Raw genomic sequence first — 26,140 nt, 5'->3', positions numbered from 1 at the left:
CCCAGTGACAGGATGAGGAGTAATGGCCATAAACCCACGAGTTCCACCTCTCCATGAGGAAGAACTGCTTTCCACAAAGGTGGCAGAGCCCAGGGAGGGCTGGAGCCTCCCTCTGTGGGGACATCCCAAACCCACCTGGACGTGTCCCTGTGCCAGCTGCTCCAGGTGACCTTGCCCGGGCAGGGGTTGGGCTGGGACATCTCCAGAGGTCCCTTCCAGCCGCAGCTCCTCCGAGATTTTTTGACAGCCCATCCTGAGGGGTGAGCGCTCATCCTGAGGGCAGAGCCGCGGCGGCCGCGCTCCCCTCAGCGCCGCCCTGCCAGCACTCAACATGGCGCCGCTGCCAGCCTCCAACATGGCGCCCATCGCCCTTTGCCCGTACCCGCCATGGCTGAAGCCGCGCTGCGCCGCTTCCGCTTCCTGCCCTCAGCCAAGATGGCGGCGGCGGCGGGGCAGCACCGTGGGCCCGGCGGCCGCTGAAGCCGCTTCCGCCGCCGCCGGCTGCCAGCAGTAAACATGGCGGAGTCGGTGCTGGAAGTTGTGGGCCGGCTCCAGGCGCGGCTGGCGGGCAGCGCCGAGCCCAAGAAGGTGATGGGGGCTGCCTCGGCCTGCCGGGGCCCCAGCGGTGGGCACGGGGGTCGGCGGGGCGCGGGGCAGGGCCTCCCTCCTCCGGGGCTTCCCTTGCGGGCGGCTCCGTGCCCGGCCGGGGCCGCGGTGCGTGGGCTGGGACGTGCGGGCGGCCCGGGGCTCGCAGGCCCTGCGGGTCCCGTTGCGGCGGGAGGGTGGCCTTTGTGGGGTGCCCCCGCGGCAGGCTTGGGGTGCTGACAGGGGTCCCGTGGCAGGTCCTCCCGCGACAGCAGGGTTCCCTTTTGGGGTCTGTCTTGGCAGTGGCGAGCAGGGTTCCCTTTTGGGGTCTGTCTTGGCAGTGGCGAGCAGGGTTCCCTTTTGGGGTCTCCCTTGGCAGTGGCGAGCAGGGTTCCCTTTCGGGGTGCCCCGTGGCAGTGACAAGCAGGGTTCCCTTTTGGGGTGCCCCGTGGCAGTGACAAGCAGGGCTCCCTTTTGGGGTCTCCCTTGGCAGTGGTGAGCAGGGCTCCCTTTTGGGGTGCCCCGTGGCAGTGACAAGCAGGGCTCCCTTTTGGGGTCTCCCTTGGCAGTGGTGGGCAGGGGTCCGTTTTGGGGTCTGTCTTGGCAGTGGTGAGCAGGGCTCCCTTTTGGGGTCTCCCTTGGCAGTGGTGAGCAGGGGTCTGTTTTGGGGTGCCCCCATGGCAGTGACAAGCAGGGGGCCGTTTTGGGGTGCCCCGTGGCAGGGCTGGGCAGCCGGGCAGTGCAGAACTCTGCGGAAGAGCCTTGCCCCGGTGACGCGCTGGGTGTGAGCCCACGCAGGGAGGCACCGCCGCGGGGCTGGGGGGGACACGGCTCCCGGCAGGCTCCTGTCGCCGCCGTTTCCCCTCGGCCTCGGGGGACTCGCTTGGCTCTTCCTGCCCCTCTCCAGGAGGGAATGTGCCCCCTCCCGAAGCGTTCAGCTGTGCCGGAGCGGCTGCGGTGCTGCCCCGAGCCGCCTCGGGCGCGCTGGGTTCGGTGACATTCGGCTGCTGACAGCGACTGTCCTGCTGGGCACCAAAGCTGCTTTTTCTAGTGAGATTTGGAATTCTGCTTGAGCTCGGGCGTGCTGTTGCTCCCTTCTCCTGTTTGAAAGGGGGAGCATCCGTTGAGAGTATTCCCACGTGTTGGGTTCACGTTCAGGTGGAGGAGGAGGCGGGCAGGGCTGTGCAGCTGCTCCGTGCTGGGCTGGCTCTGGTTCACCGAAACAAACACCTGCACGACTGGCTTCCCAAAATCTCCCACCACCCAGGAGGAGGAGGAGGAGGAGAGGATGCTGAGTGCTGACCCTTTGAAATGGGAACCCCTGCAGGAGCTCCAGCCTGGCTGGGGGTGATGCGATGGGATCTGGTTACCTCTTCACACCCTCTCAGCCACGACCAGAGCAGGGTTTAACTGCTGGAGCCCCACAAGGAGCTGAGGGACTGCCAAGGAATCAGTTCCAGGTGGTCTGAGCTTCGTGGTGCTGAGACCATGAGCAAAGAGAATATTGTGTCAGCGCTCTTTGCACAGAGGATTTGTGCTGCTGTTCCCTGCCCCTTGTGTGAGCTCGGGGCAAGAACTGCTGGTGTGTTTCTGGAGCACTGCGAGCCCTGGGCAGTGTTTGCACAGCCCAATTCTTGCTCCAGTGACCTCGTGGTGTGAAGTTGTTTCTTGCTCTGTTGATCCTGGGCGGTTTTGCAAAGGCAGGCAGAGGAGGTAAAGCAGGGTAATCACTTGAAAAGCTCTTTTCTTTCCCAGCAAAAAGGCCCTGTGACCTATGTTCTTTATTTCTGATACTTTTCCAACCATATCCTTGGAAGCATTAATGGTTTAAAGCCTGAATTTAGTTGCCATTGCATTTTCTTGATGGATCTTGTAAGGACCTTCCCGTTGAAGAAATTTTACCCCATCAGCAGGCAAAAATCCACAGCATCCCTGGGTGCTGCCCATCCTTACACCATTTCCAGTCCTCACTTTTCTTGCTTGGTCCTTTCAAAATATTTTATCAGGAATGTGAAAAAGTAATATTTGCCCAGTTTCATGTACAACTCACTGCTTTGCTGAAAGAGGTACAGTGTTGTTATTCCTGGTTTTGGGTGAAAATTGGGCTGCTGGCAAGAAACAATGTGAGTGAAATCTTGGACAGTGCTGTCATGGCTTGGAAAATGTCCTTTTTTTCCAGCAGAGGAGGTACAAGCTCTGCTCCAGGGCTATGGGAAGAAAGAGGAGAAGGAAAACATGAGCAAGAGAATCTTCATGGAGGTGCAGGAGCTGGGCTGTGCTGGAGCAATTTGATATTAGTGTGTGTTTTTAGTGTCCTAACCATCTGACTGCCTTCTTTTGGGGAAAGAAAACGATCCACCCGTGTTCAACAGAACTTGATTGGAGCTGGAGCTCAGTTTTGTGGGTTGTGTCTTGATTAAAAGAAGGCCTGCCCTGTGCTGGGGTGTTTCAGAAGAGCTTGTTTGTGTGTGTCTCACAAGACATGAGCCTGGTGTTTGGTCTCCCTTGCAGGATTTGTATGATCTTGGTTATTTCCAAGATGAGCTGCCAGATTTAGAATCCCAGGATTGTTACAGGTTGGAAAAGACCTCCAGGGTCGAGTCCAGCCTTTGACTGAACCCTTCCACATCAACTGAGTTCCACATTGAGTTGTTTCTTAAACATGTCCAGGGATGGGGACTCCTTCCAATGCCTGGCCCCCTTTCTGTGAAGAAATTCCTCCTGCTGTCCAAAATTCCTCCTAATGTCCCTGTAAGGCTCAGTGGGATGAACTCCATCAGCTTGTTTCCAAAGGAAATAAAGTTTAGTAGGAGTTTTTAAGCCTCACTGCATCAAAGTTGTCTCACTTGGTGCATCTCATGCACAAGGATCTGTGTTCCACGGAGGAACCGACTGAGTGACTGTGGAATAACTCAGCTCCTCGTGAGACGTGTTCTGGATCAAGAGTGTGGCTCTCCTGGTCTCCAACCACACTGAGAAAGAACAGCATTCCCATTGAGAACAGCACTTCTCTTCCTGGAATTCAGCCCTGAAGGCAACAAATTACTAAAGAGCAAACAGAACTGTGGGAGATGCTGCAGTGGGGTGTAGCTAGAAAATATTTGGGAGGATTTAGCGACACCAGAACGTGTTCTCCTTTGGTTCTTACTCTCACAGTAGGATTTTGTAAGCTCTGAACAAACTTTTCTATGAATTTAATCAGCTCACAGAGATGCTGTTGCTTTAATATTGTCCTGGTTTACTCTTTTTCTATCCAGTACAAAAATCCATCCTTCTTTCCCTTCCTGTCCCCTTTGCTCACACAAGTCCAAACTCCTTTATTACCAATCCCTGAAGGATTTTGGCCTTCCCAGAGGGATCCTGAGCCCTGAACTGTGGCAGGCAGTCCAAGGAGAGGCAGCAGAGTTGGGCTCTGCTGTCTTTGGTTTGATGCCTTCAGTTGCCAGTGCACTTGTTGAGCAACTGTGCTGGCAAGGCAGCAGCAGCCACTCTTGATATCAGTGTTTCACTCTTCTAAACCAAGAAAACTGAAACCTTCTGTCACAGTTATTAGGTCCTAAATATAAAGGGTTTGTTTCTAGTGAACAGAAGTTGTGGTTTTGCTTACGTCAGAGGAACCCTTCTCTGGGTGTCGAGGAGTGTTTCCTCTCTGAAAGCAAGAGCGCTCCTCCAAGAGGTTAAAGGAACTCCTTCCCTCCAGAGGAAGGAGCCCTGCAAACCTGTCTGGTCCTTGCACGGTGGCTCTGGGGGGGATTGGGTGTCAGCTCAGGCTGAGAGTGCTGATTTGAGCACGAGCACAGTGCTTTAAAGAGAAGATTTCTGGATCAGGGGCAGCCCTTTGTATGGCATATAGCATAGGAGTGCTGAGCACAGCCCGGGCTGTATAGGGGCTATAATAATGGGAATGCTGATCAGGCTGGACTGTGGCTATAGCTGAGCTGTGGGAAATGATGTGAGGGGCAACAGTGCTGTCAGATGTGTTCTGCCATGTACTCTAGCTACAGAGCCAACAGGCATCGTGGTGAGGCCGTGTTCCAAACCACCTGGCTGGCAGAGGTATCCCTTTCACAGGATCCCACAATCATTAGTGTTGGAAAAAACCTCCAGGATCATCAAGTCCAACCTGTGACTGATCCCCACCTTGTCAGCCAGCCCAGAGCCTCGTGTCTGGTGAATCCTTCAACACCTCCACCACCTCCCTGGGCATTCCATTCCCATGCCTGGCCACCCTTTCCTGAAAAAGTTTCTCCTGGTGTCCAACCTGAAACTTCCCTGGTGCAGCTTGAGGCTGTTTCTTCTTGCCAAACTCCTCCAGCTCCTCTTCGGAGAAGGCTCCTTGTCCCATGGAGCATCTGAAGATGCTGGCAGAACCTTGTTTGGGGTGTGTGGAGGAAAAAACTCTTCTCTGGTGTTTGGTGAAGGGAAGAGAAAAGAGTGGAGGAAAAGAGAGGGAATTTGGAAGGGATCAGTTGTTGTTTTAGCACCTGATTAAGGAGAGCCTGTTGGCAGTGGAGACACAGGTTCCCCTCTTAAGATCATCTAGAAATCTTCCTTCCCCTTTTTATTGCCAAGGGGTGTGATTCCACCACCACCTTCTGAGAGTCACAGGCTTCCAGGTCCTTTCTTCCTCCTGCTGTGTGTTTCTGTTCCCAGTGCTTCAAGCCAGATTGAAGTTGGAGTCCCATGTGAAGCAAACGTTAATATTTGAGTGTGTTACATGACTTTCTGGTGGGTTCTTGTGGGCAGAGATGAGATTTTTTTTGCAGTTGGTCCTCATGTTCAGCTTCTCAGGAGCTTTTTTGGAGCAAGACAGCAGCTATTAGCCACTTGGACCTTCCTAAGGAGCTCTCAGGCAGTGCAGCATTTTCTTCCTCCCTAGTCCCTGTCTGTGATTCTGTGTGACAACTCTGAACCCTTCTCCTCTTGTCTCCACAGCTGCTGAAGAGTCTGAAGAGGCTGTCAGAGTTACCCATCACAGTGGACATCCTCGTGGTAAGAGCTGTGCATCTCTGGGAATTTTCATCGTGTCTGTGGGTTCCTAGGGAGGGCTGTTTTCCTTTTGGAAGTGCTGCTTTCCCTGGAACAAGGCGTGTTGCCTCGGCCACCTGCTGCAGCCCAGCGACATGGGCGTGATTGTGATAAGGTTCTGGAAGTGCCAGGCACGGGGAAGGAGCATGCCAGGGCAGGAGGGAAGCCATGGAGGACAGTTTGTCACGCTCGGTTCTCCCAAAAGCTTAACACCTGACTGGGATAAGAGAGTTGGAGCAGATCCCAGCAATAACAAATCAGCAGGAAATGAGGAAATGCTAATCCTTACAGTTTTTAATAGCTCTTCAAACTTGCCAGCTCTCATGGTAAATACTGACTTGGGTTATTAATACGAATAGTTAGTGTTTGTCTGAGGTAGAGTTAACCTTTGATTTACAAGTAGTGAGTGATACAGAGCAGCTGAAGACATAATAAAAGTAATATCTTTGCTGTTAGATCAAGGAACTTTCTCCCTTGCAGCAGGAGGGAGTGTGTTGATTTCCTTGACTCTTTAGGGAGTTTAGCAGGGGTGAAAATTCCTGTTTTGCTAAGACGGATTCGTGGCTCTCTCCTGAAGGAGACAGGAGTTGGGAAGACTGTGAACAGCCTGAGGAAACATGAGCTGGTGGGAGACTTTGCCAAGGACCTCGTGGCCAGGTGGAAGAAGCTGGTGCCGGTGGCCCAGGAGCCAGAGCGGTGAGTGAGCCCCATGGATGAGCTCTGGGAATGTTTTCTCAGTGGATAGTTCAAACCTCTCTGGCCAAGGCTCTGGAAAAACTTGTAAAACCAATATTCCAACTCTGCCCGGGGGTTTTGCCTTGTTTTGGCAGAAACTTCCTGACTTTGCTGGCTCTGGAGTGTTGGGATGATGACAGCTGCAGTTTCATGTGGAAGTTGGGGCCAACTTTCAAGAATTTGCAGTTTGATGAAGCGATTAACAGGAGATGCCAGAAAAAGTGTTCTTAATAAAGCAAAAGATGCAATCTGCTTGCTTCCCATGTTATGATTCTGAAGGCAGGAAGTTCTAGGCCCAAGTAAATTGAAAGAATGCTTTTATGAGCTAGAATCCTATGGAAACTGGAAGTTATTGCTAGCAGGCATGTGGCAGTAACAAAGCTGTGTTGAACCCAGCAGAGATCAAATAGATTTGTGTGATAAAAGCCCAGTTATTAATGGGAATTTAAAGGAGTGATATTCTCACGTGTTGAACTGGGGGACTTTTCCCACAGCATCACACAGCCAGGAGTGTGTAGGCACAGACAAGGTTCTGTCTCTAGTTATAATAAAAGTGCTTCATCAATTCTTGCACTAGAAATGCAATTTTAAAATCCCTGATTGTTGCTGTTCCTCAGAGATTTGGTGGCATTTTTGCCACAAACCTATCAAATACAACCTTGGTCTTCCATGAGAGGTGTTCCAGTCCAGGGAATGGCTCTTTTCTTTCATGTTGGGCAGTATTAATCTAACTCTTTTAGGTTTCTTCTCCCTTCAGAAATAACCTGGACTCTGAAGACCGTGACCACGAGAGGAGCAGCTCGAGCAAAAGGCATCAGGAATCCTCCCTCAGAGAGGATGAGGAGGCTGATCAGGAATACTCAGAACCCTTCCAGCCTTCTTGCAGCCAGTCCTATAGCCCAGATCATAGGGAAAAGAAGTCCAAGAGGTATCCTAGGCCTGAGAGAGCCTATGAGACTTACAGCTATAGCAGCCACCAGGGGAAGGGCTGGGGCAGATCCTCCCCGGTGCTCTCTTCAGACCAGGAGTACTCGGACTGTGGGCAAGCGGGCTCACCTGAGCCCAGTGAGAGCCCTCAGGATGTGGACACAGACCCTTCTGCCTCCGAGGAGCAGGAAGAACCAGCGCCATTCCACGGGAAAGCCAGCAAAGGGCACAGCTTCCAGGAGAAGCTCGGGGCAGGCCGGGAGCGCGGCTCCGGCAATTTCTGCGACAAAGGGAGCGCCAGTCGGAGCAAAGAGCACAAGTCCTCGCACAAAAAACAGCGACTCGATGGCAGGGGGGAGGACAGGACCTCTGCCTTCAGCCCAGAGAGGGTGCACAAGGCTTCTTTCAAAGAGCAGCTCCGAGAATCCCCCGTGGCAGCGGCCGGCAAGGAGAAGCAGAGGACGTCAGAGGGCACCAAAAAGGAGAAGAATCGGGAAATCGGCACCTCCAGGAAGGAGAAGTCGCACTCGTTGCCGCACTCGGAGGAATCTTTGGACAACCATGTCAAGAAGCAAAAGCATCGGGACTCTGAGAAGAGCAAATTGGAAAAGTCCAAGCAGAGCCTGGAGAGCTCTAACTCAGAGAAACGGAAAGCCGAGAGTGACTCGGGCAATAGGATCAAGGAAAAGGGGGGTTCTGGGAGCTTAAAATCTTCGGAGGGGAAGCGCAAAGTCTCCGATGTGGACAAAAAATCAGTGGGTTTTTCCTCAAATTCTGGGGAGGGGGAAGCAGAGGATGAGTTTGAGCAACCTACAATGTCGTTTGAGTCATATCTCAGCTATGACCAGCCCCAGAAAAAGAAGAAGAAAGTGGTCAAACCCTCAGCTGGGGACAAAGACCGAGGGCACAGCAAACAGAACGGATCCAAAGCCAGTACCAACAGCTCGAGCTCCAGTCAGAAAGGTCCAAGCCACAAGAGAACAAGTGAGAAAAAGGCAGAGAAGAAAACCCCAGAGCCTCCTAAACCAAAGAGGGTAAGGTTTGGTAAGAAAGCAGAGTATCTGTGGATGTGAGCTTAGAATCCAGCCCAGTTTTGCAGTCCATCTCCTGCTAAAGAGGTTCCCATGTCTCCCCTCTCATGTATTTATGCTTCTCTAAAATGAACCTTTTTTAGTGTCCAGAAATGGGAGAACTGGTGGTACAAGGCAGCTCATTCCAGAAGACAAACCTTCTTTTGTGAAAGCCTGGAAAATGAGCAATATTTCTGTACAGATCCTTTGTCACATGGGTGCCAGGGTTTGGTGTATAAATAGGGACTAATATGTAAAATCTTTAGTGTTTCATCTTTTTACTCAACTTTGAAACACTTGATTCTTCACAAAGTGGTTTTTATAAGGTTTAACAGCATTTTAAATCCTACTATGCCATTCATAATAAGTGCTTCATAAGACTCCATATAAAAGTTTTCAGTTTCCCTCAGTTTCTGAGGTTCCTTTCTCCTCCAGTTCAAAGTTTTTTGCAGGAAGAGGAGAAGATGCAGAACTGGTAAATTGAGCCAAGGAAATGCTTCTGCTTGTCTTGAACAGGTTAAAAACATGGATGGCTCTTTCTGGAAGGTGCTGAATGATTCAGATCCCAAATTTCATCTTCTTCCTATGGGCAGCCACCCCCTGAGGTTGTTCCCTGGTGCAAACTGAGCAGCATTGAGTGGTTTAGCAAAATATCCAAGAAACCCCACAGTTCAGTGCTGTTTGTACACTGGTGGAATGTCACATCTGCTGTAGTCCTGTCTTATTCCATGTCCATCCTCTCCTTCCAGATAATTTTAGATGTGGTACCGACGTTACCAGACATCCCCCTGCCCCCCATCCAGGCCAATTATCGTCCTCTTCCCTCCATCGAGTCCATCACCTGCTCCCAGACAAAAAGGAAAGGTATGTTGGGCAGGAAAATGGGTTTGGAAGGAGCCAGACTGTGGGAGAGAGCAGGGGAGGGGGTGCTGACTGGGTTAAAATCTTTCTGGTGGGGTCTGCCAAGGGCAGAGGTCTCAGATAAAAAAACAGCTGCTTCCCACATGCTCCATCAGAGATGAGAATCCTTCACTGATGCTTCTCTGGGGCTCAGGGTTTGGGTTGCCCTTCCTGAACTTGCTCTGCAGGTCTTTTGGAGAAGACTTTGCCATTTAGGTCACTTCTGGGTGACTCCAATTTGTGCCTCCTGTGCCATTTAGCAGGACAGGCTCTTCCTTTTCTCTGTCCCCTCCTCACTCCAAGCGTTTCCCTCCACAGCAGTGTCCTCGCCAGTGGAGGAGAGCGAAGCTGGTTTCACAGGCCGACGGTTAAATTCCAAAATGCAGGTGTACTCTGGCTCCAAAACTGCCTACCTCCCAAAGATGATGTCCCTGTACCAGCAGTGTATCAGGGTCCTCAGTAACAACATCGACTGTAAGTACCTGTCCTTGTCTCAGAGCCACCGTGCACTGAAATTTTGGCAACTTGGTACAGACCCCAGCAGTTCCCCCTTGTTATAAATGGGATATTTCCCATTTATATTCTCCATTTTTATGGGATAAATCCCACTGGAAGCCCAGGTGCTGCAGGGATCAACGCCCAGAATGCTTTCAAGCAGTGCTAAAGCACTGCAACAATGGCAAACAGAGCTTGCACAGATATTTCCCAACTTGGAAATATTGATGCTTGAGGTTTCTTTCTCCTCCCCTCATCCTGAATGGAATTGTGCAACATTGCAGTTTTTTCACTGCGTTTCAAGGTGTCAAGCCCTTTCCTTGGCAAGGAAGGAGCAGGATAAGTAACACCCTGTGCTTCTGTCTTCTCTCTAGCAATCTATGAAGTGGGTGGTGTCCCTTTCTCGGTGCTGGAGCCGGTGTTGGAGAGGTGCACCCCAGAGCAGCTGTATCGCATCGAGGAATGCAACCATGTGAGTGCCTTGGCCTGGCAGGAGGGATGTGATGTGCAGGGCTGTCCTCACCTGCGAGAGCAGAACAGCAACCAAAACCTTTCCATTGCAAGACGTGGCTTTTGCCAGTCCCGAGCTCCTGGCTTTGCTGGGATTGCGGTGACACCAGCACTGAGCTGGTGCCGAGGGAAAGGGGACTGGAGGAGTCAGGAGGGATCCCAGCTCTGTGTGGGCTTGCTTCAGGTGCTGGTGGAGGACACGGATCAGCTGTGGCACAACCACTGCCTGCGAGACTTCAAGAACGAGAAGCCCGAGGAGTTCGAGTCGTGGCGGGAGATGTACCTGCGGCTGCACGACGCCCGCGAGCAGCGCCTGCTCATGCTGGCACGCAACATCGGCTCTGCCCACGCCAACAAACCCAAAGGTGGGGCTGGGGGAGCCCATCTGGCCTTAACACCAGGCCACTTTAGCAGCTGCTTAGCTCTGCGTGCTCCTTTGCTTCGTGGGTTGGCGGCATCTTTGCTTTCATCCATGATGGTGTTGATGCAGCTCAGTATTTTATAGTAATGATGAGCAGGTTGCTGTTCCATGGGGCTTCTCCATGCTGGCATGGAAGAGAACCAGGGTGGGGAGAAACATTTCTGGTTTTTGGGTGAACATAATGAGAACTGCTGAGCTGATCAGTCTGATTTCTTACTGCGAGAGGTTCAGACCTTAGGAAGGAGACTGTCAATGTTTCTTTGGAAGGGATGGATTGGCGAGAGGTGGATGAACTGTCAGCAGCAAGACAAGCAGTGAGGAGCCTCCTTTATAGCCAGCTGGATGCAAGTGATGTTTCCCTCTGGCCTCTTGCAGGGAGAGTGGCCAAGATGGCATTTGTGAACTCCGCAGCGAAGCCTCCTCGGGACGTTCGGAGGAGACAGGAGAAGTTTGGAACTGGAGGTCCCCTTCTGCCAGAGAAGACCAAGTGAGTGTTTCTCTGTAGCCTCCTGCTCAGGGCCTCCTGCCAGCTGCCCCCTGAAGCTCAGGAAGGGATACTGTGAGTCTGGGAGCTCCTTTTGCAGGAAAACCTGAAACTGCAATCACCTCTTTCCCGCTGGGAAGCGCAGAGATCCGGCTCACTGCTGCTTCCACCTTGTATCAGCCCTGTTGATGTTACAAACGTGGCTTGTGTCTGTAGAATTGCCCCAAACCACGGTGAATCCTTTATGGAAATGCCTGTTCTGTGCTTGTTGCAGGATAAAACCAGTCCTGTACACACCCAGCAAAAGCCACGCTCGGGCGAGTGACGAGCAGTCCTACGATGGGCCCAGCACCAGCAGTGCCCACTCGGCCCCATCTTCAGGTAGCACCTTCTCCTCCTGCGACCCCAGGAAACCCCCTGTGAAGAGTAAGTACAACCTGCAGGACATCCCTGTGGCCTCTTAGAGCTTCAGCTGCTTCTGCTGGGGGAGAATTCCAGGCCGTGCAGGAGGGTGGGTGTTGGTATCTCTCCTCTTTCGAAGAAATCTGTTCAAACTTGTTGCATGAAAAATCAGATTCGGCTGCTCAGAGCTGACTGTACCAGCCTGTCCTAATGGTAGCAGCGAGGCAGAACCTCTGCCTTTGTCCTCCTGCTGCCCTGTGTCTCTCAGCTGTTTGGAATTGGAGTGCAGCTCTCAGGAAAGAAGCAGGGAGGGTTTGACCAGGGATTTGTGTTGGTACAGTGCAGAAAGCAGTGGCTTCTCCTCAGTCTGTGACCTTTAAACTCTGATGGGCCCCGCTCAAACACTCGTGTCTGCCAGGGCTGCACCTTTCAATTGCTGTCAGCTCTTATATCACTTTTCCTTTCATGTGGAGGCTTTTTTGTTTGATTCAGTGGTGGGTTTTTTCTTTTTTTCTTTCTCTTTTGCAGAAATTGCACCAATGATGGCAAAGACTATCAAAGCTTTCAAAAACAGGTTCTCTCGGAGATAAGTTTGCAGTGCTGAGCTGGGCCTTTCTCTCTTGAGGAGGAGTGGCACTGGAGGGGGAGAAGGTACCCAAACCTTCCTTATCTTTGAACTCCTTGGAGGCTGCAGCTGCTGGGAGAAGCTTCAATCTGCACAAGATGATGGCACAGTATTTTATCTTTTATTATGGTCCCTTTCTCAGTGTCAAGCCCCCCTCTTTTAACCCCTGTCCTCAACACTCTGTTTCTGGCTTTGTCATCCATCAAAAGAAGGGTGTACAGAATCTCCTGACACAGGAAAATGTGAAATCTTGGCACCTGCTGAGAGTGGAAGATCCAGAGACTTATTTACTATTTAACCTCTTAATAAATTATAAAATGATTTTAATTAATATTTTGCCCCTCTACCCTGTTTTATTATTTATGTTGGTCCCAGCAGTCCCTCCCCTCCCAATCCAGTCCTGGGTTCAGCCTTGGTGACTCGAGCTGGAATCCATCTGAGTGGACACTGGGTGTCACAGGAGCCTTTCCTGTCACCTGGTACCTGCTGGGCCCAAAGTCTCACCTGGGGACACTGGGACAGGCAGGACCAGTGGCCCAGCCACTTGCCAGTCCTTTGGCAAGTGCCTCCAGCCCTGAGGCTTTGCTCCCTGCTCATGTGTGTCAATAAAATCTGAGCTCTTGACCCGCTCTGTGCTGTTGCTGTAGATCCTGTACAGGTGCTTTTGTGGTCCTGCAGGGATGCCAAGAGCCTTTGGGGACGTTTCCTCTGCTGCTGTTGTCTTCTGCTGGCTACTGGGAATAAAACTGCCAGGGATTTGGGAGAAGTTTTACTGTGCATCAAGTCAGATTGTAACTTTTTATCTGGAGAGAGATAGTGGACTTTGCAATGGAAACCCGTTTTTAAATACCAGTGAAGGCATTGTTTTGCCTCTTTTAGTGGGAAGAAGGAAGAAATTCTTCAGTCTTGTTTTCTGTGTGGAATTGCAAAGGATTTATTTCCAGTTGGGAAGCTGGTGCCTAAATCCTGTCTTTTCCCTGTACGTTTTGCTCTGTCCCTTCTTTGGAAAAATCCAAGGATTTTGGTCTTTGAAACCACTTGACTGAGGTTGGAGGGAGGTGAGCAAACGGAATGTGGCTGTGTAACACGTGTGTGTCCTTCAGAGCAGGAGCTCCAAAGGCTCCCTTGTACCTGCTGTGTGAGGAGCTGCAGCTCAGGAAGGACAAGGGGCTTGGTGGGGCTGCTGGCAGTGTCGGGGAGTGCCCTGGAGCTCCTGGAGAGGTCGGAGCCCTGCTGAGGATGTGGGGATGGCAGCCAGCCCGGAGCTGTGCTGCTCTGCTGGGAAGGATTCTGCTCGGGGGGTGTGTCTGGGGAGGCTTTCTGCCTGGGTTCTGTCTGCCCCAAAGGGAACCCTGGGCTGGTGCAAGCAGAGGATGGGGCTGGGGAGACCCCAGGCCTCTCTGGGAAGGCTCCAGGGTCCAACTGGGTCGGGGAGGGGAGGGATTCTCCTGTTCCAAGCCATATTTGCTGCCCTAGGACTTTGCTGTCTGGGTGGAAGAGATGCTGGTAGTGGATGCTGTTGTTGTTGGCAGCTCCTGAGAAGCTCTGCTGCTGGCTTTCCGTGGCTGCCAAATCCCAAACCGGTGGAGCTGTCTGTGTGCACTGACCGGGGGAAACCTTGCTGTGAAGGGTCCTCCCTGGAGGGCTCTAGAAAAATCCCTATTTTGCTTCTGGTTTCTGTTGGGTTGTTTGTTTCTTTATTTTTTCCCTCTTCCTTTAAAAGACATGTCTTTATTCAAAAGCATTCTGAACACCTGTCTCTTGTTTATTTAGTCTTTGTTTAGTTTGAAATTCTTGGAATAATGTTCTCAGACTCTCATGTGCTGTAAGTTTGTTACAGTCCCAGATGCTTTAATGTTCCTGTGCAGCATTTCAGTGTGTGTTGTGCTGTAAAATAATGGCTCCTTACTCTCCTGTGTTTTTGCTGTATTTAATTTTGCTGTATTTTTAATTAGATAACAATATATCCTTTTCTGCTGACCGTTGTGCTACTGTTTATTTCTCCTCTGTTCTTGGGGTAGGGGCAGAGGGGAGGGAAGCAGAGCCTGGTGTTCTTCAGACACAATGCAGCTTTGAGCAAAGGATCTGGGCGATGCCCAAGAGCGATTCTGGGCACTGCTGAAATGCCAATTAATTGATCTCACAGCCCCACACTCAGCTGTGGCTATGGCCCAAGCATTGCTGTTCTGGGGAGATGATCTTTCCCTCTGGGAGCACCCCTTTGCTCCAGGCTTTGCCAGCTGTGTCTGTGTTTTGTTGGTGGCACCGCAGGGAGGTGAAGCTGGCACGGCTCTGCTGTCACAGGGGCGATGCCAACCCCTCGCCCTTCCCTTCCTTTTGCTTGGGCACTAATCCAGCCTGGGCAGAGGTGGGCACTGGCCCTCAGCTGGGAGCAGAGAGGGGATATTTCCCTGGGGGACACAAAATCTGGGATCAAAGTGCTGCTCCTCAGTCTCGGACACTTGTGCAGTTGTGTGCTCCAGCACATGCTGAAGGGTGGAGCAGAGCTGCCTCTTCCCCTTCCCATCCTACCGGGGAGGAGGAGGAGGGGGGAGTGACTCGGACTCGTATTTGTATTTTGGTCCCAAACTGTGTATATATACGATTTTCTACGTTCCATTTTTTTGTGGTAACTAAGATGAATATTTTAATTAGATAAGTTATATGAAAAAGAGGAGAATCATGTCTCAATAAAAGCCAAACACTGGACTGTACCTGCTCGTTCTTTCCTGACACTGACAACGGATGTTAAACACGCCGTTGGGAAACTCCGTGGCTCCCTGGGGGGTGATGATCCGGTATCCCGCTCCGGTATCCCGGCGGGGATGCTGCTCCCGTTTCTGCGCTGCTTGGAACCATCCCCGCGGATAATACCCCCGGAGCCTTTGCGGCAGCAGCTTCGCCATCCCCCGGATGGGGTCAGGGCGGGCCGGGACCACCGGGACCCCTCCCGGGGACCACCGGGAGCCCTCCCCGGGGCCACCGGGACACCTCCCCGGGACCAAGGGGACCGCTCCGCGGGACCACCGGGACCCCTCCCCGGGTCCACCAGGACTCCTCCCCGGGGCCACCGAGACTCCTTCCCGTGACTGCTCCCCTGGGCCGCAGGGACCCCTGCCCGGGGCCACCGGGACACTTCACCGGGACCACCGGGACCCCTCCCCGGGAGCAGCGGGACCGTTCCCCGGGCCACCGGGACCCCTCCCCGGGGCCACCGGGACCGGTTCGCGGGCTCAGCACGCGGAGAGCCCCGCCCCGCCCATTTGGGCGTGGCCACACGGCAACCGACCAATCACCGATTTACATAGGCGTGGCTATGAGCACAGGGGCGTGCCTAATTAACATAGTGTGACGTCAGCGATGCGGGCGTATCCCTGAGCGTTGTGGGCGTGGTTTACGCGACACGGGGGCGTGTCCCGAGGCGCGGCGGGCGTGGCCTCGGCGCCACGCATGCGCGGTGGCGGCACCGGCGCGGCCATGGCGCACGGGCCCGGCCGGTGCCGGTGCTGCGGGGCGGAGGCGGCGGAGCGCGGCGCGGCCTGGGGGCTGTACCTGCGCATCGACCGGCAGCGCCTGCAGTGCCTCAACGAGCGCCGCGAGGGTTCCGGAGCCACCGTGTTCCGCCCCTGGGAGCAGCGCGGGGACCGCTCGCAGGTGGGGCCGGGAGCGGCGCTGGCACCGGGGGGCAGAGGGCACGGAGGGGATCGTGGCCCGAGGGAGGCACAGCTCGGTGCGGTGTTGGGCTGGGCTTCTCAGCACGGCAGGAGGATGATTTGGGGTCACACAAAGGTGGTTTGGGGTCTGGAGCATCTCCGTGATGAGGGGAGACTGCGGGAGCTGGGCCTGGTCAGTCTGGAGAAGGGAAGGCTGCTGAGAATGGATCCCATAAATCCATCAGGATATCCATAAAATACACCAAAGGGATATCCATCAAATACCCCAAAGGGGCATTCATCAAATACCCCAAAGGGGCATCCATCAAATACCCCAAAGGGATATCCATCAAATACCCTCAAGGGATATCCATAAACCCCCCAAAGGATATCCATAAAATACCCCCAAGGGATATCCATAAAATACCCCCAGGGAATATCCCCAAGGTACCAGGCTCTGTTCAGTGACAGGACAATGAGTAAAGACCACCCATTAAAACACAACGAGTTCCACCTCAATATGTGGAAAACTTCTTTCCACAAGGGTGGCAGAGCCCAGCGAGGGCTGGAGCCTCCCTCTGTGGGGACATCCCAAGCCCACCTGATCCCTCTGTGGGGACATCCCAAACCCACCTGATCCCTCTGTAGGGACATCCCAAACCCACCTGGACGTGTCCCTGTGCCAGCTGCTCCAGGTGACCCCACCTGGGCAGGGGTTGGGCTGGGACATCCCCAGAGCTCCTTTCGAATCCTAAAAATTCTGGGATTCCATGGGCGAAGTACCCCCTGAGCCCACTGGGGTGACCCTCCAGCTGTCCCCACACTCCCCCCTCTGTCCCCTGTGCCCCCCAGGGCCAGCCCTGACCTGCTTTTCTCTCTCCCCAGTTCGTGGAGAGCGATGATGACGAGGAGCTGCTCTTCAACATCCCGTGAGTTCCGTGCCCCAGCTCGGTGCTGGCTGCTGGCAGGGCTCCTTCCTCCCTGGGCACGGGGCACCGTGGAGAGGACAGAGGTGCAAAAAACCCTGCCCCGTGTGTCTGGGCAGGTTCACGGGCAGCGTGAAGCTGAAAGGAGTCATTGTGATGGGCGAGGATGGCGATTCACACCCGGCTGAGATGAGGCTGTGAGTACGAGCAGCTTCCTCCTCCTCCTCCTCCTCACAGGGGCTGGGGGCTGAAAACAAAGTAAATCCATTTCTTTATGGACGGAATGCAATTAGCCGAGCTGCTGTTAATGACTCCCTTCCTGTCCTGCTAGGTTCAGGAACATTCCTCACATGTCCTTTGATGACACAGCCAAGGAGCCAGAGCAGAGCTTCAGCCTGAGCCGGGATCCCTTGGGAGAGCTGGAATATCCCACCAAGTACGAGCCAAACCCCAGGGTCTGGGGGCTGCTCCTGCCTGCCACAGGAGCCTGTCCAGCCTTTTAGGGAAGGGCCAGCACAGGGCAGTGCCCCACGGCTGCCCTCAGCAGGATTTATCCTCCCCTCTGAAACCTCCATATCAGAACCTGGGGCTGGTTCCATCCCAGGAATTCTTGGGGTGCAGAATGCCCCTGGTCTCGTGGTGTGAGGGAAACCCTCCTCGCTGCCCGGGCTGAGTGGGATTTGGGGCTGTGGGAGCCTGGGGTGCTGGAGCAGCAGCCGCTGTGCTCTCAGGCTGTGTGTTTTCCTCCAGAATTTCCCGTTTCTCCAACGTTTACCACCTCTCCATGCACTTCCCAAAGAACTTCGGGGCAGAGACAACCAAGATTTTTTACATAGGCCTGAAAGGGGAGTGGACGGAGGTAAGAGGAGGCAGAGAGAGCCCGGAGGGTGGGAAGGGCTGGGGTGCTGCTCCCCCGGGATTTTAAACGGAGCATGGGAGGGGCTGGAGCGCTGCTCCCCCGGGATTTTAAACCTTCCCTCCCCACGCAGGCTCATCGCCACGAGGTCACCATCTGCAACTACGAAGCTTCGGCCAACCCGGCCGACCATAAGGTGGAACAGATCACCCCGCAGACTCACTTCATCTCCTAACGGGAGCCTGCCGGGGTTAGGAACGGCAGCCCGGGGCAGCCCCGAGTTCGCGGGACGGACACGGCGGCGCTGTGCCAGGCGGCCCCGGGGGCCGCTCCGGAGCCGTGTGCTGTGACTGACAATAAACACGCTGCGGTGCAGAGCTGTGCGCTGTCCCTGACTCGCGGCTCTCCGGTGTGCGCGGGTGGCACCGGCGCTGAGGCGGGGAGGGCGGCCGGGAGCGTGTCCGCACACCCCGCGGGGCGCTGCGGGACGGGTGTCGCTGATAACGCCGTGTGGGCCCGGTGAGGGCGGGGATCGCGGCCAGTCCCGAGCTCGCCCCGGTGCCCGTTTCCACCATGGCGGGCCCGGTGGCGCGCCGCGTGCGTCACTTCCGCCGCGCTGCCGGAAGTTCCGGCGGGAGCGCGTCCTGGGGGAGCCGCGAGGAGCGCGCGCGCCGGGCCGCGGGAGAGGTGCGGGCATGGGGGGGGCGGCACGTACCACTGGGGAGCGGCGGGGGGGGGGGGCACGACCGGGCAGCGGCGCGGCGGGGGGGACGTACCACTGCTGCGGGCGGGGGGGGAGGTTAATTCCGTGAGGGCCGCGGGGATGGGGGGGGGCGGCGGAGCCTTTACCGGAGTTTAACGGGGGATTAACGGGGATAGCGGCGGTGCAGGGACGGCGGGGCCCCGTGCGGTAACATGGCCGCGTATTTCCGTCCCTGAGGGCCCTCAGCCCGCAGGGATCCCCCTCAGAGCCCCGGTTCTGGCGGAAAACCGGCGCTCCGGGCCGGGGCGATCCCGCCTCCCTCCGCTTCCAGGCGGGATTTCTCCAGCTCCCCCCCACGCTGGATTCCGCTCCCTGCGGGGCTGAGGCACGGTAATTAATGCTAATTAACGAGTGATGAACGCGTCCCCCCCCACACACACACACCCCGGGCCGGTGTCTGCGGTGGGGTCGGACCCGAATTCGCCGCCCGGTTCTGTGTTTGCCCCTGAGGGGTTTCATCCCGGGGGGTTCCGCTGCGTTCCCTGCAGGAGCATCCCAGGAGGAATTTTGGGAATGCTCGGGGCAGCTCCGAGCATCCCACGTTTTCCTGCTGGAGCCTCCCCCGTCAGCGCCAGGGAAGGACCATTATTCTTGCTGTTATTTCTGTTATTTGTGGCTCCCTCTCCGTCTCCCTGCCGGGGTTTTTGGCAGGGGCGGTCGCTGCCGGCCGGTTGTTTTGCCCCCGGAGTACACGCGAGCCGCGTGGCTGTGTCAGATCCGGGGAGCTCCGTCCCCTTGTTTTTATTTGAGTGGGGAAGCTGCTGACGAGCACTCGGTGGAACGAGTCGGGCAGGTCTCAACCGGGCTGGCAGACAGACCGGGCTGTTTCTCCTGGGTAAGGCTGGCTGTGTTCTGGGTTTTTGGGAGGGTTTGGGGTGATCCTGTGTTCACCCCGACCCGCTGGGGATGGTGCTGCTGTGGAGGTGAGGCTGGAGCAGAGTGTGGAGGATGAGGAAAGGCGTCCCGAGGGGCAGCTCTGATCTCTGTGACGGGAACAGGACTTTGGGAACGGCCGGAGCTGTGCCTGGAGAGGTTTAGGTTGGATTTCAGGGAAAGGTTTTTCCCCAGAGGTTGCTGGGCACTGCCCAGGTTCCCCAGGGAATGGGCACTGCCCCGAGGCTGCCAGAGCTCCAGGAGAGTTTGGACAGTGCTCCAGGGGTGCACAGGGTGGATTGTTGGGGGGCAGGGGTGGGACTGGATGATCCTTCATCCCTTCCAGCTCGGGATTTCTGTGATCGTGCTCCAGAGGCTGATCCTGTTCCTGGGGGATAAAGGCAGTGCCCTAAACAAGCTCTGATCTAATTAGTGCTGCTGGGTCAGTGGGGTCAGGGCAGCCTTGTGGGGAGCAGGAGCTGTGATTTGTGATGTAGTGGGAGCAAACACCGTGGACTGGAGGTGCCGTGGGTGCTATCAGCTCCGTGGGATCTGGGAGGTGACAGGACAGCGGTGGTGACCCTGCCTGCTGTCCTGGGGAGCCACAAGGGTGTTTTCCATCACTGGAGGGGCTCCGACCAGCTCCCAGTGCTCTGGTTCATCCCAAACAGCCCCATAAAACAGGGCTGGACCTTTATTGGTGCAGCAGAGCCTGTGCTGCTGCGTGCCGATGGTTTCCTGCTTCCTGGTGGGAGCAGATGTGGGTCAGGCTCTGCACAGCTCTGAGGGAGAATGAGGGGTGAAGGGCTGCAGGAACAAAGGGATGTGAGACTGCTGCCTGGCCGCTGCAGCCACAGGAATAACTTTGGCTCCGAGGTGTAATTTCCAGGCTAATTTTAACACTTCCAGCACCCCACGCGGGGAACGTTGGCTGCTGGGCTCTCCAGCACTGCCAGGCCACCGTGTGGGGCGTTCCCCCATCAAAGCCTTCACCTGCCCTTCAGTTTTCCCCCGGAGAGCTGCTCCTGTGGGTGAAGCAGCTGCTGAAGGGGGGTGGGAGGTTTGTTCTCCTGCCTCACCGCTGTGTCCCGCAGGTGCCAGTGTCGATCCCTCTCGGTGTATGTGTGGTAACAACATGTCTGTCCCCCTCCTCGCCGACGCTGTCACCGTGTCAGGGGCAGAGCGGGAGACCGCCGCGGTAAGGGCTGCCCCTTCCCTCCTTCCCTCCTTCCCTCCTTCCCTCCTTCCCTCCTTCCCTCCTTCCCTCCTTCCCTCCTTCCCTCCTTCCCTCCTTCCCTCCTTCCCTCCTTCCCTCCTTCCCTCCTTCCCTCCTTCCCTCCTTCCCTCCTTCCCTCCTTCCCTCCTTCCCTCCCCATGGAAAACAGGGAGCTGCTTCCACGAGCTCCAGCAATTCCTCGGGCCGGGCTGTTTGCTCCAGTGTGAGAGCTCAGCTTGTCAAGGCAGTGGGACTTCAGGCTGATTGGGCTGTTTAAGCTTTTAAAAGCAAATCTCCCAAAATAACCCCCCTCATCCTTCCCTGGGCTCTGCAGGCTGCCTTCCCTCTGCTCCCCAAGGCTTAGGGGTTGCTGGAGCCTGAGATGAAAAGCCTGTGGAGGTGGATTTGTGAGTCCTTGGTGATACAGGGAAGGAGTTCCTCCCTGTGGGAGTGATGAGGCCCTGGCACATGTGCCCAGAGCAGCTGTGGCTGCCCCTGGATCCCTGGCAGTGCCCAAGGCCAGGCTGGGCAGGGCTTGGAGCAGCCTGGGACAGTGGGAGGTGTCCCTGCCATGGCAGGGGTGGCACTGGATGGGCTTTAAGATCCCTTCCAGCCCATTCTGGGATTCAGGCTGGGCCTCTGCTCTGGTGCCACTCCTGGTGGGATGATCTGTCACTCCTTGTCCCTCTGCTGTGCAGAGCAGTTGGGACCTGCCCGTGGCAGCTCTGTGGCAGGATGACAGCACATCCCTGACCCACCCATCCGGCGTGCTCCAAGCTCATCTGAGCGGCTTGGAGTTGGTGACTAAGTGTCCATTTGCCACCTCCCTGCCAGCCCAGCCCAGCCCAGCCCTGCCCCGTCCAACTCACCCCAGCTAATTCCCTTCCTCCTCTGTTTGACAGGTCATTTTCCTACATGGCCTTGGAGACACGGGGTGAGTGTCCCTGGAGGAGCCTCTGGCTGGGATGTGTGGTTTGCCAGATGAAATCCCAGCCTTTTGCTGCTGCTCTCCCTCGGGACATCTCCAGGATTTGTGCGGGGCTTTGGGCTGGGGTCTGCAGCCATTCCTGCACCAGCCTGGCAGGGAATGGCAGGGAATTGCTGCCAGCAGCTGTCTGCTCTTGAATATTTATGATCCCGGCAGCCTGGCAGCCCCCCACCCCCCGCGGGTGGATTTTGTGCTGCCTTCGGGGATTGCTGGGGGATTGCTGATAAGCACTGCGGCTTTTCCAGCAGGGCTGGGCCTGCACGAGGGCATCTCTGCTCTGCAAGGCCACCTCGGAGGTCCCATGGTGGTGACAAAGGGCTCCTCCCTGTCTGGGAGATTCCCTCCTCCCTGTCCAGGAGATCTCCACATCCCCCAGGACATTCCCTCCTCCCTGTCCTCCCTGCCTGCAGCCTCGGGGCTTTGTGTGCTCCCCTCATATGGGATCACTGCTGGGGGAGGTTCATGGGGGGGTTCAGGCTGGTGGGGTGGGGAAAATAAGCTCAGGGGAGGGGTTGGGGGGCTGCAGCCTTGGGAAAATGGCTGGGACAAGCCTTGGGCTCATCTCCTGTCCCTCCCCAGGCACAGCTGGGCTGATGCTCTCTCCTCCATCCGCCTCCCCTACGTGAAGTACATCTGCCCTCACGCGTAAGTGCTGCCCTGGGGGGCTTCTTGGGTGGCTTCTTGGGGGTCCTGAGGCTGCCAAGGCTGCTGGGGGAGGCCTGAGCCCAGCAGGGCTGCCCAGCCAGGCTGGCTCTGCTGCCTGGTCAGCTCCTGCTGCAGGCAGAGCTGTTCCCACAGAGGTGAGCAGCACCAGAGGCTCTTTTCTTTCCCTTCCTGTCTTGTTTATCTCTGATGGCTGCAGGGAAAGAAAGACAAAGGCTCTGGAGCTCCCCGTGCATCCCCTGGTCAGGCAGGAGGGGGCTCAGCAGGAAGGGGGGAGGTGTCAGTCTTCCTGCTCCCCTCAGACTTGAGCTGAACCACCCAAAATGTTCCTCCACAGGCCCCGGATCCCGGTGACCCTCAACATGAAGATGGTCATGCCCTCCTGGTCAGTGCTTTGGGGGACAGGGCTGGATGGGATCCTTCTGGGGAGTGAGAGGGATGGGGGGACAAAATCCACTGCCCTGAGGGGGCCAGGGAAAGGCAGAGCACACCCAGCTCCTGCCTGCCCACACTCCTGGTGCTGGGAGAGGTTTTGGCTGAGCTTGCTGCTTCCCCCAGGTTTGACCTGATGGGACTGACTCCGGATGCGCCCGAGGATGAGGCTGGGATCAAGAAAGCTGCAGAAAACAGTAAGGAGCTCTGTAAGGGGAGGGGGAGGTGGTGAGCTGCTGTGTGCCTCTCCCTCGCTGTCACTGCAGCAGCTGTCTTCCTTCCACCTCTCCTTTGCTTCTGCTGTCCTGTGATCCCAGAAAACCTTTGCCCTGGGATCTCTGGCACCCTGATGTGCACCCTGAAGCATGGCATGATGCTTTTCAGCCATTTTCGCCTTCCACTGACCCATTTCTCCCATCTCCTTCCAGTTAAAGCAATCATTGAGCACGAGATGAAGAACGGGATCCCCCCCAACCGCATCATCCTGGGGGGCTTCTCACAGGTGAGGGACCCCAATTCCTGCTCCACCTGTCCTGGGGAGCTGGGTGGGTGTGAGCTGGGCCTGAGGGTGTCCCTGCATCCCCCGTGGATCCTCACTGAGCCCGTGTTGCTCCTGCAGGGCGGTGCCTTGTCGCTGTACACGGCTCTCACCTGCCAGCACCAGCTGGCCGGGATCGTGGCGCTCAGCTGCTGGCTCCCTCTGCACAAGGCCTTCCCACAGGTACCCCCTTGGCTGGGCGTTCTCCCACTGCAGCTCTCCCTCGTGATGGGGGGAACTGCTGGGGTGTGTGCTGGGGACACAAAGCAACCTGTCCCCTCCCCTGAGCGTCCCCTCCTCGCGGCAGGCGGCGAACAACAGCGTGAACAAGGACATCGCCATCCTGCAGTGCCACGGGGAGATGGACCCCATGATCCCCGTGCGCTTCGGGGCCCTCACGGCCGAGAAGCTCAAGTCTGTCGTCACCCCCGCCAAGGTGCAGTTCAAAACCTACCCCGGCGTGATGCACAGTTCCTGTCCTCAGGTCAGTGCTGGGCATGGAGGGGAGGGGATGGCAGCCCTGATGGGCCCATGGGAAGGGCCTGGAGCTGTGTCAGGGGAAGGCTGTGATGGATTTCAGAGAAAGGTTCTTCTCCCAGAGAGTGCTGGGCACTGCCCAGGCTCCCCAGGGAATGGGCACAGCCCTGAGGCTGCCAGAACTCCAGGAGTGCTTGGACAGCGCTGCCAGGGATGCCCAGGGTGGGATTGTTGGGGGTCTGGGCACAGCTGGGCTGGATGATCCTTGTGGGTCCCTTCCCTTTGGGATCTCTGGGACCAACCCCAGCACTGTAGGTCAGGCAGGGTGGGGAACACACGAGCTCTGCTTGTTCCCGACTTGCTCCGGGAGGCTGCAGAGCCCTTGTGTCCCATCCCGGCGGCCTTTGGAGGCTGCAGAGCCTCGAGGGCCGCTGCCGGGGCTCAGCCCGGGGTGACGGGAGCCCCAGGGTGACGGGAGCCCCGGGGTGACGGGCCGTGCGCTGCCCGCAGGAGATGATGGCGGTGAAGGAGTTCATCGAGAAGCTGCTGCCCCGGATCTGAGCCGAGCCCCTCGGGACTGTCGCAGGGGAGGGGGCCGAGGTCAGCGCCGTCCGTCTGTCCCTGTGCCCCGCCCGCTGCCGACGGAAGCCATGGCCCCCCCAGCACCGCCCGCCACACCCGCCCGTGCCCGCGTCCTGCACCGCGCCCCCCGGCCGGGGCTGCCCGGCTCTCCCGCTGCCCACACCGGAGCTGCCTACGGCCAGGCTGGCAGTGGCCTTTTCTCTCCTGCTCTGGCTCCGAGCGGTTCCCGGGGGAGGGTCACCGTCCCCTCGGGCCCCCGCGGGGCTGGCACGGCGCGGGTGAGGTTCTCCTGTCGCGTTTGCGGTTTTTGTACCAGTATTAGGGGCGGGATGTGCCCGGCTGCGGTGGGAGGAGCGGGGTGGGGCTGGGGCACCCCTGGGGCTCGGAGCTCTGCCCTCGGTGGCCGCCCTCGGCCTCCGCTCAGGCGTCTCACGGGTTTTCAGTCGGAGCTCAGGAACCCGGGACTCCCCTGCGGACGCCTCCAGGCGCCGGGGCGGGCTCTGCCCTGGGCTGGCACCGCCAAAGGCTGCCCGGGGCTGGCGGGGAGGGTCAGCGCAGCTCCCGCACCTCCCGCACGGCCCCGCCTGTCACACACGCACACTCCCCTCAGCCATCGGCCTGGGGCAGCTCTGCCCTCTTGAGATAATCGCCTCCTTCCTCCTGCTCCTCCTCCTCTTGTTGCTTTTACAATCTCCATCCCAGAGGCATCTCCCCCGCTCCCAGCCCAGCTCTGCGCCCTCTGAGCCCCAAAGCTTCGTTTACACTCACGGAGCCACCGGCCCCGTCTTCAATGTCCTCTCTTGCTGCTACTTGTCCTTCCCTTTGGACTCGGGCTGGCTCGGGGAGGGCCCTGGACCCCGGGTTTGGCTCCTGGTGCAGCTGGAAGGAGCAGCTTTGCTCCCAGCCATCGTCTGACCAGCACCTGAGCCCTGGCTGCTGCTGTGCCCCACCCTCTGTGCTCCCGGGGCTCTCCCTGCTCCCCGGGACTGGGGGCTCTTGTCCCCCCCATGTACAATCACCAGTGTCCCTCACCTGTGGCTTGTCCCCTCCCGACTGCTGGCATCGTGCCGGGGCCCCGAATGTCTCCTCTGGGGGGGCTCCTGGCTGACCCTCCCCTCCCACAGGGCCCAGGGCAGTGGCTGTGGAGCAGCTCTGCCCTCACCCCCTCTTCCCCCGGGCTGAGCCCCCACCCGGGGCTGATCATGGCTTTTAAATCACCCCCACATTCCCCTGGCCCCAGGCTGGCCCTGCTCCCCCTGCCTGCCCTGGGGGCTGCTCTGGGGGGGCTCAGCCCCAGCAGTTCTGCTCCAGCCCTGCCCTTCCTGCCCGGGCTGTGCAAAGCAATAACCGCCCTCTGGAGAGTGAGTGGATCGTGGGGCCCACCTCGGCTGGGCTCTGGGCTTGGGCTTTTAGGTTTTGATCCTTTTAGGAAGTCTGAAAGCAGCAGAGCTGCTGCTGGCACTGGGGGCAGCCCAGCTCAGCCCTGCCCTGGGCTCAGCCCTGCTGCCTCTTCTATGCTGTGTTTTAATGCTGCTGTGCCCCCATGCCCCAGGCTTGGCTGGGGGGCATGAGAGGGTGGCAGGGGTGGGATGGCAGCTCCCTGGGGTACCAAGGGCTGGTGATGGACAGACTGACCTGTGTGACTGTGAACTGGAACCGTGTGTGATGGGGGGCCCGGGACCATCCTTGGGGCACCGTGGGGCCCCTCTGCAGAGCATTCCTGCTCGCTCCCTGCCCGAGCAGTGCCGGGAACCCGGGAGGGAGAACGGCTTCTCTCCATTCCTCAATACAGCTTTGGGGTTTTTCTTTTGGTTGTTTTTTTGGTTGGGTTTTTTTTTGTTTTTTTTTTTTTGGGGTTTTTATGTTGTTTTTCTTCTCTCGTCTTCCTTGTACATGTTTGGGGTTTTTTTTGTGTGTGTGCGTGTGTTCCACAGAGAATCAAGGTGAAATAAATCCTCAACTTATCCCGGAGCTGAGCTGGCGTCGTCCCT

General features: G+C 56.8%; 3 protein-coding genes across 7 annotated transcripts; all 3 read left to right on the top strand.

The window, feature by feature from the left end:
* The first annotated feature begins 418 nt into the window (after nt 1–418).
* ELOA (elongin A) lies at nt 419–14,162 on the top strand. 2 transcript variants are annotated; one of them, XM_085559603.1, is made up of 11 exons: nt 419–588; nt 5,521–5,577; nt 6,191–6,309; nt 7,106–8,309; nt 9,095–9,209; nt 9,564–9,719; nt 10,115–10,212; nt 10,435–10,615; nt 11,047–11,158; nt 11,430–11,581; nt 12,086–14,162. In XM_085559603.1, the coding sequence occupies exons 1-11, from the start codon at nt 517–519 to the stop codon at nt 12,145–12,147; spliced, it is 2,328 nt and encodes a 775-aa protein (XP_085415729.1). In that variant the 5' UTR covers nt 419–516; the 3' UTR covers nt 12,148–14,162. The 2 variants fall into 2 exon arrangements, with proteins under 2 accessions (XP_085415729.1, XP_085415730.1); XM_085559604.1 differs by having other exon boundaries at nt 433–588; nt 9,567–9,719.
* Nucleotides 14,163–15,632: 1,470 nt separating this feature from the next.
* Nucleotides 15,633–17,994, top strand: PITHD1 (PITH domain containing 1). 2 transcript variants are annotated; one of them, XM_085559635.1, is made up of 6 exons: nt 15,633–15,836; nt 16,721–16,764; nt 16,881–16,958; nt 17,093–17,197; nt 17,512–17,620; nt 17,751–17,994. In XM_085559635.1, exons 1-6 carry the CDS (start codon nt 15,633–15,635, stop codon nt 17,850–17,852), a joined length of 642 nt encoding a protein of 213 aa, XP_085415761.1. In that variant the 3' UTR covers nt 17,853–17,994. The 2 variants fall into 2 exon arrangements, with proteins under 2 accessions (XP_085415761.1, XP_085415760.1); XM_085559634.1 differs by lacking the exon at nt 17,512–17,620.
* A 247-nt stretch (nt 17,995–18,241) lies between these two features.
* On the top strand, nt 18,242–26,120 carry LYPLA2 (lysophospholipase 2). 3 transcript variants are annotated; one of them, XM_085559631.1, is made up of 10 exons: nt 18,242–18,304; nt 20,348–20,451; nt 21,372–21,403; nt 22,037–22,102; nt 22,458–22,505; nt 22,679–22,749; nt 22,981–23,054; nt 23,172–23,273; nt 23,398–23,574; nt 24,078–26,120. In XM_085559631.1, the coding sequence occupies exons 2-10, from the start codon at nt 20,374–20,376 to the stop codon at nt 24,126–24,128; spliced, it is 699 nt and encodes a 232-aa protein (XP_085415757.1). In that variant the 5' UTR covers nt 18,242–18,304; nt 20,348–20,373; the 3' UTR covers nt 24,129–26,120. The 3 variants fall into 3 exon arrangements, with proteins under 3 accessions (XP_085415757.1, XP_085415759.1, XP_085415758.1); XM_085559633.1 differs by lacking the exon at nt 18,242–18,304 and adding an exon at nt 18,444–18,710; XM_085559632.1 differs by lacking the exon at nt 18,242–18,304 and adding an exon at nt 19,104–19,215.
* Nucleotides 26,121–26,140: the final 20 nt, after the last annotated feature.

Source organism: Lonchura striata, chromosome 23, assembly GCF_050655825.1.
Source record: "Lonchura striata isolate lonStrDom1 chromosome 23, ASM5065582v1, whole genome shotgun sequence".
In the NCBI taxonomy this organism is placed as follows: domain Eukaryota; kingdom Metazoa; phylum Chordata; class Aves; order Passeriformes; family Estrildidae; genus Lonchura; species Lonchura striata.
This window is presented reverse-complemented; position numbering and strand designations above follow the sequence as displayed.

Bases quoted from the DNA above. Each gene is read 5' to 3' on its own strand.
- LYPLA2 (XM_085559631.1), top strand. From the start codon at position 20,374: ATGTGTGGTAACAACATGTCTGTCCCCCTCCTCGCCGACGCTGTCACC. The intron at 20,452-21,371 runs GTAAGGGCTGCC...TCTGTTTGACAG, and splicing joins CAGAGCGGGAGACCGCCGCG to GTCATTTTCCTACATGGCCT. The intron at 23,274-23,397 runs GTACCCCCTTGG...TCCTCGCGGCAG, and splicing joins TGCACAAGGCCTTCCCACAG to GCGGCGAACAACAGCGTGAA.
- PITHD1 (XM_085559634.1), top strand. From the start codon at position 15,633: ATGCGCGGTGGCGGCACCGGCGCGGCCATGGCGCACGGGCCCGGCCGG. The intron at 16,765-16,880 runs GTGAGTTCCGTG...GTGTCTGGGCAG, and splicing joins GAGCTGCTCTTCAACATCCC to GTTCACGGGCAGCGTGAAGC. The intron at 16,959-17,092 runs GTGAGTACGAGC...CTGTCCTGCTAG, and splicing joins CACCCGGCTGAGATGAGGCT to GTTCAGGAACATTCCTCACA.
- ELOA (XM_085559603.1), top strand. From the start codon at position 517: ATGGCGGAGTCGGTGCTGGAAGTTGTGGGCCGGCTCCAGGCGCGGCTG. The intron at 6,310-7,105 runs GTGAGTGAGCCC...TTCTCCCTTCAG, and splicing joins GTGGCCCAGGAGCCAGAGCG to AAATAACCTGGACTCTGAAG. The intron at 11,582-12,085 runs GTAAGTACAACC...TCTCTTTTGCAG, and splicing joins CAGGAAACCCCCTGTGAAGA to AAATTGCACCAATGATGGCA.